The sequence below is a fragment of the Diabrotica virgifera genome, chromosome 6 (genome assembly GCF_917563875.1).
Source record: "Diabrotica virgifera virgifera chromosome 6, PGI_DIABVI_V3a".
In the NCBI taxonomy this organism is placed as follows: domain Eukaryota; kingdom Metazoa; phylum Arthropoda; class Insecta; order Coleoptera; family Chrysomelidae; genus Diabrotica; species Diabrotica virgifera.
This window is the reverse complement of record NC_065448.1, coordinates 244141023-244156109: the sequence shown is the minus strand read 5'-3', so window position 1 is coordinate 244156109 and position 15087 is coordinate 244141023. Positions and strand designations below refer to the sequence as shown.

The window sequence follows — 15087 nt, the reverse complement described above, 5'->3', positions numbered from 1 at the left end:
CCGATATGCACGTCATCTTCGGTAATTTCGAGGCTTTCAGACACTAAATTAATGCAAATAGATTACTCAAAGGGTTTTTGGGGTTGCTTAACACGAATATGCCATCAGAACCGACCTCCGAAAACTGAAAACTCTCGAAAACCGAAAACTCTCGAAATTTCAAAAGATAACGTGCACATCAGTCACCCTGGGCACTAGGTACTCCGAGGGTCCGTTCTAATGTCATACTCGTGTTCAGCAACTCCAGAAACTCCAGATTTACCTCTATGTATCAATTTAGTGCCGAAAACCCTCGAAACTCCAGAAGGTGACGTGCTTTAGCAGTGACCCTGAGCACCATTTGCTCCATGGGTCAGTTCTGATGTCATGTTCGTATTCAGTGATCCCAAAAACCGCCGAGTAATCTTTTTATATGACGTATTCGTGTTCAGCGATCCCAAAAACCCCCCGAGTAATCGGTTTGCATGAATTTAGTGCTGAAAATCCTCGAAACTCAAGAAGACAGCCTTAGCAGCAACCCTGGGCACCTGGTGCATCGGAGGAAGTTTGAACGAGGATTTCCACCCATTTTTCTAGTGTATACTTTTTCCTGGCATTATTCTGAACACAATGCAAAAGTTGCAGTTCTCTAGGTGCTGTATTTAAAAACCGATTTATTCTGGTGTTTCTAGTCCTAAATGCCCCCCTAGTATGATATTATTTGTAGTCAGACGGTATCTATTTTAAAAGTATAGGTGCAAAATCTTGGTCCAATTCTATTTAAATGCATTCATTTTTTTTAATCGTAAGAAACATAAGTATTTTAAAAAAAATAAACGCAGAATGAAAGACTACATTATTACCGAGGGCCGGAAGTCTCTTAGAATAAATATAGTTTCTTTTGAATAAAATGTTTGGAATTAAAAATTACACTAAATTTTCTGTTTTTTTTCACCCCTGCAAATTATTCAAATAAACATATAAGTTTTCAGGGACTTTTGGCCCTCGGTAATAACGTAATCTTTATTCTGCGTTAAATTTTTTCAAGAATACTTATTAGTTTTCTCAGGATTCAAAAAAAATTAATACATTTAAAAGACATTAAATATTTTGACAGGCGTCATTTTGCGCCTTTTCCTTTAAGGTGGAGGTAGGTTTTTATGTTAAAATTTTAGGAATGACTTTTGAACTACAGTATGGTATTATTTCACCCAATTTACAAAAAACGTGAAGATTCTAAGAATTATCTATAAAGCACAAATTAATCTAATTAAAACTCATTCTAGTCTTGATTACCCGGTAATCGGAAGTTAAGTCACTTCTTTTTTCTCGTTTAAAAAGATCAGAGGAATTGAAAATAACGTGCAAAATGAAAGAGACGTGATGAGTAAACGAAAAATCGCACAAGAGCAAATTGGAATCTGGAGGTATATTACATTAGTCTGATTTTTCCGAAGTAAATCGGGAAAATGGGTGGAAAACCTCTTTCGGGTCATTAAATATAAATAAAGCGGTTTTCCTGTTAAGTAACGAGAATCACTTCATTAGCGAAACAAAAAAGATTAAAAGAGGATTACAATGGTATTACGTTTCCAGGTAATAAAATTGAAGTAGTAAAATTGAAGTCCAGTACTTTATTATGCTGTTTAGGTTGGTATTACAACAATGTAAAGAAGAGGTGTGGTATTAAAACCTTTAAACATTTTTTCCTTTTTTGTTAAGGAGAATATGTAAAGAATGATAACTATATGTCTGTCATCGGTATAAAAATAATATAGAAGAGATTAAGAAAAGAAGTAGAAATGGAATTGGGAGAAGAATAAGTGGCATTTCGACCAGGAAAACAAACAATTTACAAAACATAGATAGATATATAGTTAGATTTAAAGAGGTGGCCTTTTGAGCTATTACACTGCAACCTTTTCAGATATATTGTGGTCCTCTAGTCCTAAATTATATTCTCTAGCCTGACCCTTTTACCTAATCATTTTACCTGACCTAAAAGGTCTAACAGTTTCGAGACTGAGCCTTCCAACATAGAGCTACTAATGAAGAACATGTCTAGTTGTTAAAGTACCTAACTTTTTTATTATCCAACATAAGCGAATGAATTAAAAAACAGAATGTTAAGAAAACATGTAACCATATAGACCGGTCTAGTTGGACTCAAAAATAGGAGTGAGGCTACAATAATTACCATCAAGCTGAAAATTGGCAGGATTGTTCAAAATACCATCATAAATGAAATCTAAAAAGTCCTCATAAATCCGATCCGTGCTAAAAAATTTACGCGGGGTCAAAGGTCACCAAATATGGTTTTTAGCGATTTTCAGCGAAACGGTAAGTTTTATCGTAAAATTAGTTCTAACAAAAAATGTAGGTTAGATAATTATCTATAAAAAATACCTTAATGGCTTTTTTCCTAAGAGCCACTGTTTTTGAGATACAACGATTCAAAGAGTTGAATGACTTCTAATCGTCATAATATGTATTAGCATGTATTAGTACACCAGGTATACATCACTGAAGCTGTAACACAAGTAAACATAATATTCTATCGGTCAACTTAACTTATATTACACATAATAATATAAGATTATAAATATGATAATGTTTCTACTATCCAGCTTGCGGTCTACTGAGGGATGCAATGTATAAGCTATATTATATTACAGTGCCAACAAAAAAATCTTTACAAAGTTAATGTAACGCGAAAATAATAAGAATTATTTGAATTTTACGGCTTAATCCCAACAAAAATAGTAAATTGATATGTACGGCGTCATTTTGGTCCCAGAGTTACTGTCGTATTTGATGGCTATAATGATTTTACGAGAAATATTAAAGCTGCAGCACAACGTCGTAGAACTTAAGCAACATCTTCATCTTTTAATATTTGATTTGATCAATCTATGACAGTATCTACCACTCAACAGAAATTTCTGGCAAATACTCACAACAAATCTCGGTTCATTTCAATGCTGAAAGATAAGTTTATTGCTGAAAATATATCGATAAAACAAGCTAATAATGATGCTGACGTAATGATAATTGAAACAGCCATAGAGCAATTCAATTTAACAAATACAACTATTGTTGTAGGTGAAGATGTAGACTTGCTCGTATTACTCACTGGTAGAACTCCAATTGAAAAAAACTACCTATCTTTTTTTTTAAAACCTTGAAAAGCTCAACACCAATCGTAAATATATTCATCGAAAAGTTTATCTACTTTTGCAAAATGTCAAAATCATATACTATTTTTACACGCAATAACTGGCTGTGATACGACATCTGCATTTTTCAGGAGGGGTAAAACGACTGTTTTTAAAACGTTTGAAAAACAAGATTTACTTGAATGTACTGAAGTTTTTTAAAAAACTAATTCAACTCCACAAGAAGTTATTTCCAACGGAATTAGCTTTCTTCTCTCTATGTATGGAGCGCCTAAGAAAACTACGTGCTTAGATAAGTTTCGATATGCATGTTTTTTTAAAAGTACTCGAAACAAAAAACAAGTGCAGTTATCTTGTCTTCCTCCAACCTCAGCGGCTGCTCATCAACATCTTTTTTTGGGGTATATTACCAAGTTCAAGTGTGGCTTGGTTATCAGCTAGATACAAAAGACTGGGGATGGAAATAAGTTGACAGTTCATTAGAACCACTCCCCCCTGCGCCGGAAAAACTCCTGAACACAATTTTTTGCAACTGTAAAAAGGGATGTAGCGCTAAATGTGGTTGCAAAAAAGTTGGACTGTTTTGTTCAGTAGCATGCACTAATTGTCAAAACCGGTCGTGTTCCAATGTTGAATCACCAACAATTGAGGATTCATTTGATTCTATCGAGGAGCGATGCGATGTGTCATTATTGGGACAATTTACTTGCATCCTGGATGAACAAGAAGAAGAAGAAGAAGAAGAACAAGAAGAAGAAGAAGAAGAACAAGAAGAAGAAGAAGAACTAGAAGATGAAGAAGAGGAAGAAGAACAATGAGAAGAAGAACAAGGGAAGCAGAAGTATTAGAAAATTATGAACCAGTTTGATAAATTTCCCTTTTTTTAATTTATACCGCTTTATATAACTTTTATCATTTTTAACCCTTGCCAATATCAATTATTAAATAGCTTTAAATTAAACAGAATCATAACAGATCCGTGGAATAGGCCTACTGGGGAAACCACGTTAAAAAAACGCGCTAAGTACACTACCTCAAAGGTGGTGTGGAAACGTGTGCGCATATTATGACGATTACCACTTTTTGAATCGTTATATCTCAAAAACGGTGGCTCTCAGGAAAAAAAGTAATAATGCATTTTTTATGATAATTATCTAATCTACATTTTTTGTTAAAACTAATTTTACGATAAAACTTACCGTTTCGCTAAAAATCGCTAAAAAGCATATTTGGTGACCTTTGACCCCGCGTAAAATTTTTAGCACGGGTCGGATTTATGAGGACTTTTTAGATTTAATTTATGATCGTATTTTGAACAATCCTGCCAATTTTCAGCTTGATGGTAATTTTTGTAGCCTCGGATGCTTAAATTGACCGGAGTAATAGTTGGGTTTTAGTTTCAGTATTTTATAAAGGCGAGAATATTTCACAGTGTGATGCGAACTTTGAGAAAAATTAACAGTTTGATGGGTACACCCGGTATACAATGACAATTGACCTGTCTAGCAACAACATTATTACAGCGATATTGTTAAATATAACGCTATAACATGTTAAAAAATCACTTAAATGGACAATAGGTTTAGGAAATTCGAGATATTAAAATAACCAATTTTTAAAGTGGTGCGTTAATTTCTTGGAGAAGTGTACACTTAAAAAAGAAATATTTGAATTTTCGGCTCTATTTTCTTAATACCTTCAGATTCCAATTGCACTCAGCATGTATTCAAAATAGTGATAGGGACAAATAGACAACGCAAATGCCAATTTGTATAAATGAACGAACAATAGTGAATAATGTGGGTACACAGAAGCTTTGGCCTGGTGCAAACATCACGTTCAGTCCAGATAACCAATCAAAATAGGATTTCATACCAATTTAAGCAGATTATCCAATAAATATTGAGGTTATCTGGTCTGCACAAATAGCTATTGGAAATACGTTCAATGTAAAACACATATGTATAAAGAAACAATGATGTTCAATAGAGTGCACTTTAATTGTATTTTAATTTTAGACCAGATCCGAACTCAACGCTGGAATTTGAAACGACAAAATTTACTTAATAATACTTTAATAGTCTAGTTTATAAGTAAACGTCTACTGATAATACAATGTTTAATGAATAATAATACCCAATAATAGTTTAATAATAATAATCATTACAAGTACTTACACTCACCACCGGCACAAAATTCCGCCACTAAAAATGTTTGATTAAGTTTGGCAATTTATAACTTTATTATTTGTGCACCGATTTTCAAGGCCCTTGCATTATTTTAAAGGTACATTATTGATATTAGTCCAGAGAAATAAGATTTTTCTCGTGACACATCCCCCTCTAGGCCGAAACTAAATTTTTTGAGTAGCATGTACATTTATATTAACCTTCGGAGTACGAAGACTGGGTCAAGCGTGACCCGAAATTCACTTATTTCTTAATATTTTATGAAATAATTTTTTTACAAATCCGATTGATCGTAAGTTCTCCTTATTTGTTTCAGTCTATTTTTTCGTATATAATTCGTAAACATGCAAATTACAGTTTTTCTCTACGTAACATATATGATGCCGGGTCAGTCCTGACCCGGTCTTCGGATTTCGAAAAATATTTTTAATATGTTTGTAGGTACACGTAAATCGCAGCCGTCTCTGTTTACGGGTATACGTATTCAAATATATGGCCGGAGCGAATTTACCTATGCCCGTTTTCTGTAAGGTATTAAAATCTGGCCGCCGCAGCGAACTAGTGTATACCCATGGGAAACCATCTTAAAAAATTTAAATACAATAATTTAGGATTATAATGGTTATGTTTGTTTGTTTTTTGTTGAATTAAAGATACTGTTTATTAATACTGACTATTTAAAACATCCTTATCTATCATGTCAACAATCCACAAAAAGGGCAGCAAGGATCAATGTGAAAATTACAGAGGAATTGCGGTAAACAGCACAATAAGTAGGATGTATGGGAAACTTATTAAGAATAAAATAGAAAATGACTATAGAGATTACGAATCAGAGGAGCAAGCTGGCTTTAGAGCTGGGCGGTCCACAGTAGACCACCTGTACTCTATTACGCAAGTTATTGAGAAAAAAACAGCCGTCAATAAAGAAGTTCACCTGGTATACGTAGACTTACAAAAAGCATATGACAGTGTGCCCCTCAGCAAACTATGGTCAACCCTTTATCAAACCAACATTAAACATGGTCTTATCAAAGCAGTCCAAAGTCTGTATAATGGAACTACTGCAAAAATTAAAACTGGATCAAGGATGTCTGAGGGATTTAAGATCACGAAAGGATTGAAACAGGGTTGTTGTATTTCGCCTACCCTTTTTAAAATTTATCTGGAACAAGCACTCAAGCTGTGGAAAAGAAAATGTAATGGCATGGGAATCCCTCTCAATGACGACACAACACTATACACTCTATGTTTCGCTGATGACCAAATTCTGATTGCTCAAGATCATGACGACTTAAGTTACATGACGCGGAAGCTAATAGAAGAATATAACAAATGGGGTCTCGAAGTCAACATTAAGAAAACTGAAGCCATGTGTATTGGAGGAACAAAACAGTCCATTACATTAGACGATGGGGTAGAAATTAAACACTGCGATGAATACAAGTACCTGGGCATGAAGATAACTCAAGATGGAACACTCGATGCTGCTATAAAAGACAGAAACATGCAGGGTAGAAAAGCCATATCCATGATGAACGGCATTCTGTGGGACCAGACAATATCTAAAGCGAACAAACAGCTCATATACAATAGCATACTTAAAAGTATAATCACATATGGCAGTGAAGTTTGGCCACTGAAACAAAGAGCGCAGAAAATGTTACTAGTAACAGAAATGGACTTCTGGAGAAGAGCAGCAGGCAAATCAAGAAGAGATCGGATACCGAACGAGAGAATACGAGAAATGATGGGAGTAACACATACAATACTTGATGACATAAAAACAAAACAATTGGTATGGTACGGCCATGTACAGAGAATGCCAGATGACAGGATCCCTAAACAGATTTTGGCATGGACACCACAAGGGAGAAGAAAAAGAGGAAGGCCGAGAAGAAGCTGGAGGGAGGGAATTGAAAAAGAACTAGAGGAAAGAGAAATCCCTCCAGGTCTATGGTTAAACAGAGAAGAATGGCGGTTAGGAGTCGGAAGGCGTCGGAGAACGCTGTAAACCGATAGTAGTAGTAGTAGTAAAACATCCTTATAAATAAAATGAGAATGGGTCACGCTTGACCCATCTTCGTAATCTAAGTAAGTTAAATAATCTCCGTACTCCGAAGGTTAATAACCTTTATGTCTCCTGCAGCTGATTTTGATGATATACACTCCTGGCCAAAAAATCTGGGACACCTTAAAAATGAGTCATTTTTGATCTGTCGAATCTCCTAAACCTGCTGTCCGATTTTATTGATCTTTTATTATGTTATAACCCTATTCTCTAAGAATATGGATGGATGTAGTAATAGTGTTGCTGAACAGATAAATGTCATTGTATACCGGGTGTAACAATAATACTGTGTTTTTTCCTGAAAGTTCGTAACACCCTGTGGAACATTCTAGCATTTAAAAAAATATTGAAATTAAAACTCAATTGTAGCCTTAGCCTTTCTTAACATTCTGCTTTTTGACTCATTCACTTATGTTGGACAATGGAAAAGTTAGGTATTTTGACAACTAGCCATGTTCTTCATCAATACAGGGTGTTTCTAAATAAGTGCGACAAACTTTAAGGGGTAATTCTGCATGAAAAAATAATGACAGTTTGATTTATAAACAAATGTCTGCAAATGCTTCGTTTCAGAAATATCGGATGTTGAATTTTTTATTACACACTGACGATTTACTTATTGCTCTAAAACCGGTTGAGATATGCAAATGAAATTTGGTGGGTTGTAAGAGTCAGTTATTGCGCATTTTTGATATACAATTATGTATTTTATATTCACCATTAGCGTGCATACGGGTCATATTACCCGGTCATATTACCTGTATGCACGCCAATGGCGAATATAAAATTTTTAATTGTATGTCAAAAAATGTGAAATAACTACCTCTTAAAACCTACCAAATTTCATTTGCATATCTCAGCCGGTTTTAGAGCAATAAATAAATCGTTAGTTTGTAAGAGAAAATTCAACATCCCGTATCTCGGAAACGAAGCATTTGGGGACATATGTTTATAAAGCAAACTGTCATTATTTGTTCATGTATTTTAGAATTAACCCTTAAAGTTTGTTGCACTTATTTAGAAACACCCTGTATTGATGAAGAACATGGCTAGTTGTACCTAAGTACCTAACTTTTTCATTATCCAACATAAGTGAATGAGTCAAAAAACAGAATGTTAAGAAAGGCTAAGGCTACAATTGAGTTTTAATTTCAATATTTTTTAAATGCTAGAATATTCCACAGGGTGTTACGAACTTTTAGGAAAAAACACTGTATTATTGTTACACCCGGTATACAATGACATTTACCTGTTCAGCAACACTATTACTACATCCATATTCTTAGAGAATAAGGCTATAACATATTAAAAAAATCACTAAAATCGGACAACAGGTTTAGGAGATTCGACAGATCAAAAATGACCCATTTTTAAGGTGTCCCAGTTTTTTTGGCCAGGAGTGTACATAGTTATAAACAAATGAAGATCAAAAAACGGTAAATTTTCGTTTTTTCATCTATACCCAAAAAGTTAAGCATTTTAAACAAATTTGAGAGTAAGAAACTCATAAATCGTCTAAAAAATTTCAATATGGCGTTCTCTGAATATGTCTATCCTTATTGGTTGCTTAGAAAATTGAAAAATAAATCATAAATTTTGAGTTTTTATAAATATTCATAACTTATGTAAAAATTAACTTAGAACCTTCTTGTTACACGAATTGCTGAGACTTCTGGTGCTTAAATTATATTTTAAATTTCAAAGCAATTGGTCAAATTGTTTAAAAGATATTTAATTTGTTAATCCCAAATTCATTTTTTTTGCAACACTATAAGTCAGACAATTATGAGGTTACAGTAAAACTTCTGACAGTTTATGGAAGAAGAACATTTATACTATTGACTTAATTAAAAAAATGACAAAAAGTAGTTTTAAACAGTGTAAAATTATTTTGTATAAACACGTCGATTTTTTGCTTACTTATAAACAATTAGAATAACTTTTTAACCGTTACCCGTAGAAAAATTATTTTTTAATATTTGGAAAGGCTGAATTTTTATACAGATTTAGAAAGAAAAACAATTGTTCTAGGACAATTAGGGAAGAAGTTAGCCCCCCCTTTTTAATTCACAAGTTTTTGCAAAATAATTTTGCAGTATTTTAAATTATTTTTTGTCATTTTTTTTAATTAAATTAATAGTACAAATCTTCTTCTTTCATAAAATGTCCAAAGTAATAGTGTAACTTCATCATTTTCTGACTGATAGCGTTGCAAAAAAATTAATTTGGGATAAACATATTAAATACCTTTTAAACTATTTGACCAATTGCTTTGAAATTTAGGGTATGATTTAAGCACCAGAAGTCTTAGCATTCCGTGTAATAAGAACGTTCTAAGTTAACTTTTACATGAGGTATAAATATTTATAAAAACTCAATATTTATGATTTATTTTACAATTTTCTAAGCAACCAATAAGGATAGACATATTCAGCGAACGCCATATTGAAGTTTTTTAGACGATTTATGAGTTTCTCACTCTCAAAATTGTTTAATATACTTAACTTTTTGGTTGTAGACGAAAAAAGTGAAAATTTACCGTTTTTTGATCTTCATTTGTTTATTACATACTATGTACTTATATCATCAAAATCGGCTGCAGGAAACATATATGTTATTAATATAGATGTCCATACTACCCAAAAAATTTAGTTTCGGCATAGAGGGGGTTGTGTCACCAACAGGATATTTTTTTCCTTATTTCTCTGAACTATATCGTTTGTTATTATTTTGGTAATAAAATTTTTTTGCTTGGATGGCATTATACGGGGGTAAATGGAAGCTTTGTATTTTCTGCAACTTTAAAAAATTCTGTGGAAAAATTGAAGGGCTGATTTTGAATGAATTGTTTTGATATAATACATATTTTTAATAATATTTAGTGACGTTGCAAATATTCCTGGATATTACCCAAGGCAACACAGGACTCTTCCCACGTGGTTGGAATTTAAGGATTGAAACCTTATATATTTGAGTTAAATGGCCAACATTCTAAATATTGTTTTTTCTTTCTCCTCAAGGGTTTTCTCGTTTTGTACTCTAATTCCATTGTATTCTATCCTATCCATTCTCTGCTATATATGTCTTGTTGGTAACTTCAATCGTTTATTGACTTCGTATATTTTGGCATTTCTGACTTACGGTCAACTCTGAATTTGATGCCTCTTCTTCAATTACCTGAAATTTGTGTTGTATGTTAAATTATTCGTGTATCTGTTCATCAAGCAGATTGATACTTTTAACGCCACAACTGTTACCTCGTGAGCTCTGTTTTGACTACTCGTGTTTAGCATTATTTTTTTCTTTGTTCTTACCAAAAAGGCAATATTAGTGTTTTTTATTTCATCATCATCTTGGCACTACAGCCCTTAGAGGGCCTCGACCTTCTCACGCTTTCTACGCCATTCTGTTCTGTCCCTTTTTTGCATTTTCCAGTTGCCGACTCCGATCTTCTCGGCATCTTGTGTTACCATTTCAGTGCTTTTCGTTTAAAAAGACAAAAAAAACTTTAAAATTTATTGACATACATTAATAATGGTTTCTGTATTAGGTCTTTAACTTTTTTTACTGATTTATCTTTTCTTACTGATTAATTATCAAATATATTTTATTACCGTTCAAGTTTATAAGCCATGGTCGAAAATTATTTTTAATTAACTTTTTATACCTGCGACTGCGGTAGATATTACTAGTCTGTTGTATCTGTCTTCTTTAGTTAGTAAAAGACAATGGCGACTATTGCAGCTGTGCCTTTGGTAACGTCTGTCGCAGTAACAGAAAGTAAAAATTTCCAACAATGTTTAATTTCACACCAACGCATTTAAACCCAAAAAATAATAAATTACTACAAGATAATGGCAGTGAAATCGTACACTCTTAACATCATTGTCTCTTTTCGACAACATTTAGACTTAAGTCACTTTCCAAACCATACACCGAGAGAACAATTTCTTTTCTCCTAAAACACCGATTTCTTTGAGCAATATTTCTTAAAAGTTAACATATCCTATTAACTTAAACATACCGGTTCACATATAAAGAAACGAGTTTTTTAAACACAACTCAATAATTTCTTACAGATAATTTCTTCAATACTAAGAAATGCATTAATGACTACATTTAATTTTGTTATCCTAAAGTTTTTATTTCTTAAATTGAAAACTACAAATATTTTGCAGTATAAGAAATATAATGTTAAGTTAATGCATATTTATATTTGTGAACAAGAAATTTTCTTGCAATTAAATAAATATTTTAAACCACAAGACATAATTCTTCAGAAATACCCTCTGTAGTAACTGTGGTTATAAAATAAAAACTTTGTCATTAATGCCGAAATGTTACTTGCAAAGAGATTTTTTTCCACAAAAGAATTGCGCAGATTAACTATTTATGATTTAGTCGTCAGTGTTTGTCAAGATGGCGTGATATGTTTATGTTCATATAGATGGATGTTGGATTTATTGGTGTACTTTAAAAATTAACGGATACTTTGAAGGTACGTACATATATAGGTATTAAATAAAAGTAAATTGAGTAATTTAAGATGTAATAATAATATTGTTGCGCATCCGAATGGTTAAAAAAGAAATATAATAGTATCTTTATATGCTTTTTAGGTATAATGATGGACGACTCTGAAATAAAGGAGCTTATTATTCTAACTGGGAAATATGCCACAATTTAAAGCTGGGACAGAATGATATAATATATAGCCTCAGAACAATATTAAGAAAGGAGTTATTAACCAACTGCGGGACCTTCCAGAACTTCATAAATGTAAGTACCTTTTTAAAAATGTGTATACTTATGTATCAACTATAATAGGTTTCTTGAATGTATCGTCTTCTATAAAAATATACAATATAACGCTATATCAAACATGGCGGGTGCAACGCTGAGGATGTCTTCTGTTAATTGATTTGAGATAAAGAAATCAGTTAGTCTAAAAGAAATATATGTTTATAGTTAAGAAATGTTATTGCCGAAAACCGTGAATTAGTTAATATGTATTAAATGACTTAGATGTAAACTAATAATACTTTCCCGTAATAAAATTTCTTAATGATTAGGTATGCTGTCTCTTTTAGATTATAAAAATTAAGAAAATTACATATTATTATGTCTGCTTCAATGCTTTACATTGGTTGTATTTTCCCTCTTGTTTTAGCTAACAATGTTTATTGTGTGACTTAATATTATACAGATAAATAATTAATATTTCATTAACAAAAAGAAAAAAATAAACAAATATATATGTAGGTTAAATAATGCCATATGTTTGAACTAAATATGATTGATTATTATTAGTATTAATAGTTCTTACGTGGGGCCGTGTATTTGTTTTTTTTTGTATTTCCTAAATTTGTCAAAATAAATATCTATATCTTTATAAAAAAATTTTTATTAAAGTAAGTTTACTCTTTCTACATAACGATTTTGTTTTAGTGAATTGCTGATATACAAAGTGCTATTAACAAAAGAAGGAAAATTTGAGGAAGTTGGATTTGCCTCTCCATCCTTTTATTGTTGTGTAGAAGCCAGTGGTTTAAGGGTGGAGAAAATATTTGTATGTAATAATAACGTTTTATATCTTGTTTTATTAATAAATAATGATTTTACCTTAACACAATGATTTATTTCGCCGTATGTAATATCACTTTATTTTCAAGAAATATTAACTTAACTCTAAATATACGTTTATCTCTGCGAAATATATTTCTTAACATTAAATAAATAAATTATTAATAGTAAAATAATAATATTCCTTACTAAGAAATATTATTGCTCAGAAAGAATTGTTTTCTAATGTGTAGAAAATATATTTTTATGACTAATAAAATTAATTAACATCAAGTGTAATTTCTTTCTGATAAATGGGTTTGAAGTTTGCCAGAAAGTGATAGTTCACTCATGTTTAAGATATATTTCTTTGGCTATAGTAGAATTTATTTGAAATATTTTAGAAAATTATATCTTACATACAAAGATATATTTCTTAGGCAATATGCCAAGTCGATCTTTCTTAAATATTAATAAAGTTTCTTTATGTCAAGAATTTTTTTCTCTCGGTGTAGTTAGCTTATTTGGGGTTATTAGATGAAGTATGTCATGAATACTTTTAATTTAGATGACTGCTACATAAAAACATGGACCCAAGAAAAATATATTAAGAGCATGCAATTTTATGCACATTTATATTTAACATATTAATATAGATAGATACGTTTAATATACTTTTATACGTACACAATTTTGTTTTTGTCCAAAACTAATCACGAGAGCAACCCTTAAATACATTTTGAGTAAAAAGACAACTTATGTCAATTTTTTCTTTTTAGTTACGAAGATAAGACGTTTTCAAGAAGAGGTATCTCATATTATTTATACCTATGAGATAGTGCAAGATGTAATATATAGTGGTATCAAATAAGTAAAAATATTTAGTGTTATGATATCAAAATTACCAACAAACAACCTAAATGTAAATAAAGGGAAGACAAAGATATTAAAAATAACAAGGAAAAGGCGCTGGTAACCAAATCGAAGTGGTGATAGATTAAAAAACAACAAACAAACAAAACGGGAACAGTAATAAATAACAGAGCAAGTATCGAGGAAGATCTCGACAACCATAGGCGTAACCAGGGGGTGGTTTTGGGGGTTATAACCCCTTTCTTTTGGATGTACTTTTAGATCTATACGCTTAACACCATTATTATTCCATACCCCCCAGAGACCTTCAAGTAGATGTAACCCCCCCCTTAGGATCATCCTGGTTTCACCTCTGTCGACAACAGACTAGAGAGTACAGGAAAACTATTCCAGGCTCTAAGTAAAGCATTTCTGGAGAACCAAGAAATGTCAAGGAAAACGAAAATGATAATTTTTAAAACAATATATGGGCCAACGTCGACATACGGAGCAGAAAATTGAATCTTAAGCAGAAAGCACCAGGGTAGAATACAAGTAGAAGATATAAAATACCTCAGAAGAACGATACAGAAAAGAAGAACAGGCATACTCAGAAATGGAAAAATAACAAAGACTTAAAAGTAAAATAAAAGAAACACAAATAGAGAAAAACAGAAAATAGTGAAGAAAATTCCTAAAGAGCTAGAATCTGCTCCCTTGACCCCTAACGGTAGAAGAAAACGTGGGGAAAATTTAATTTTTAGAAATGATAATGTGTAGGTAGCTTTATCTTCTGTGGTATTCGAGTAAATAATAATTACCAATTTTTTAGAAAAATTTGTAGTATGTTATGATCAAAGATAATCTTATGAATATTTTTTTATGAATATTTTTCTTGTTCCACTTAATATTTTATATACGAACAGTATCAAAAACTACTTACGTGCTTTCTGATGGTACGATTTGCTCCCCAATGAGCCTCTCGGGAATTGGGGGTGGAGGATATGGTTGCACCAGGGGCTGCGTATGGTACAGTCCAGGCAGTAGTTCCTCACTGGTTTCGACAGTAAAGGGACATTGGATACCGGTGGAGCAGGGTTTGGTGCTCAAAGGTTTCGTTTCCAATGGGCATAGGTTGCTAAATTTATCATCGTCGTCTCTACATTCTATATTTCTGACTTGAACTCCTTCCCCGCAAGACACAGAACACTATAAAATAGAAAGGTTTTTGAAGGGTTTGTACTGTATTACGCAGTAA

At 32.2% G+C, this 15087-nt stretch overlaps 1 protein-coding gene across 3 annotated transcripts in view; it reads right to left on the bottom strand.

The window, feature by feature from the left end:
* LOC114336520 (ADAMTS-like protein 1) overlaps positions 1-15087 on the bottom strand; it is a 1384970-nt gene that overhangs the window by 57770 nt on the left and 1312113 nt on the right. For all 3 annotated transcript variants that reach the window (XM_050655007.1, XM_050655009.1, XM_050655008.1), the window contains one exon: positions 14773-15038. In XM_050655007.1, coding sequence (XP_050510964.1) covers positions 14773-15038 — 266 coding nt within the window. The remainder of the gene's footprint in view (positions 1-14772; positions 15039-15087) is intronic.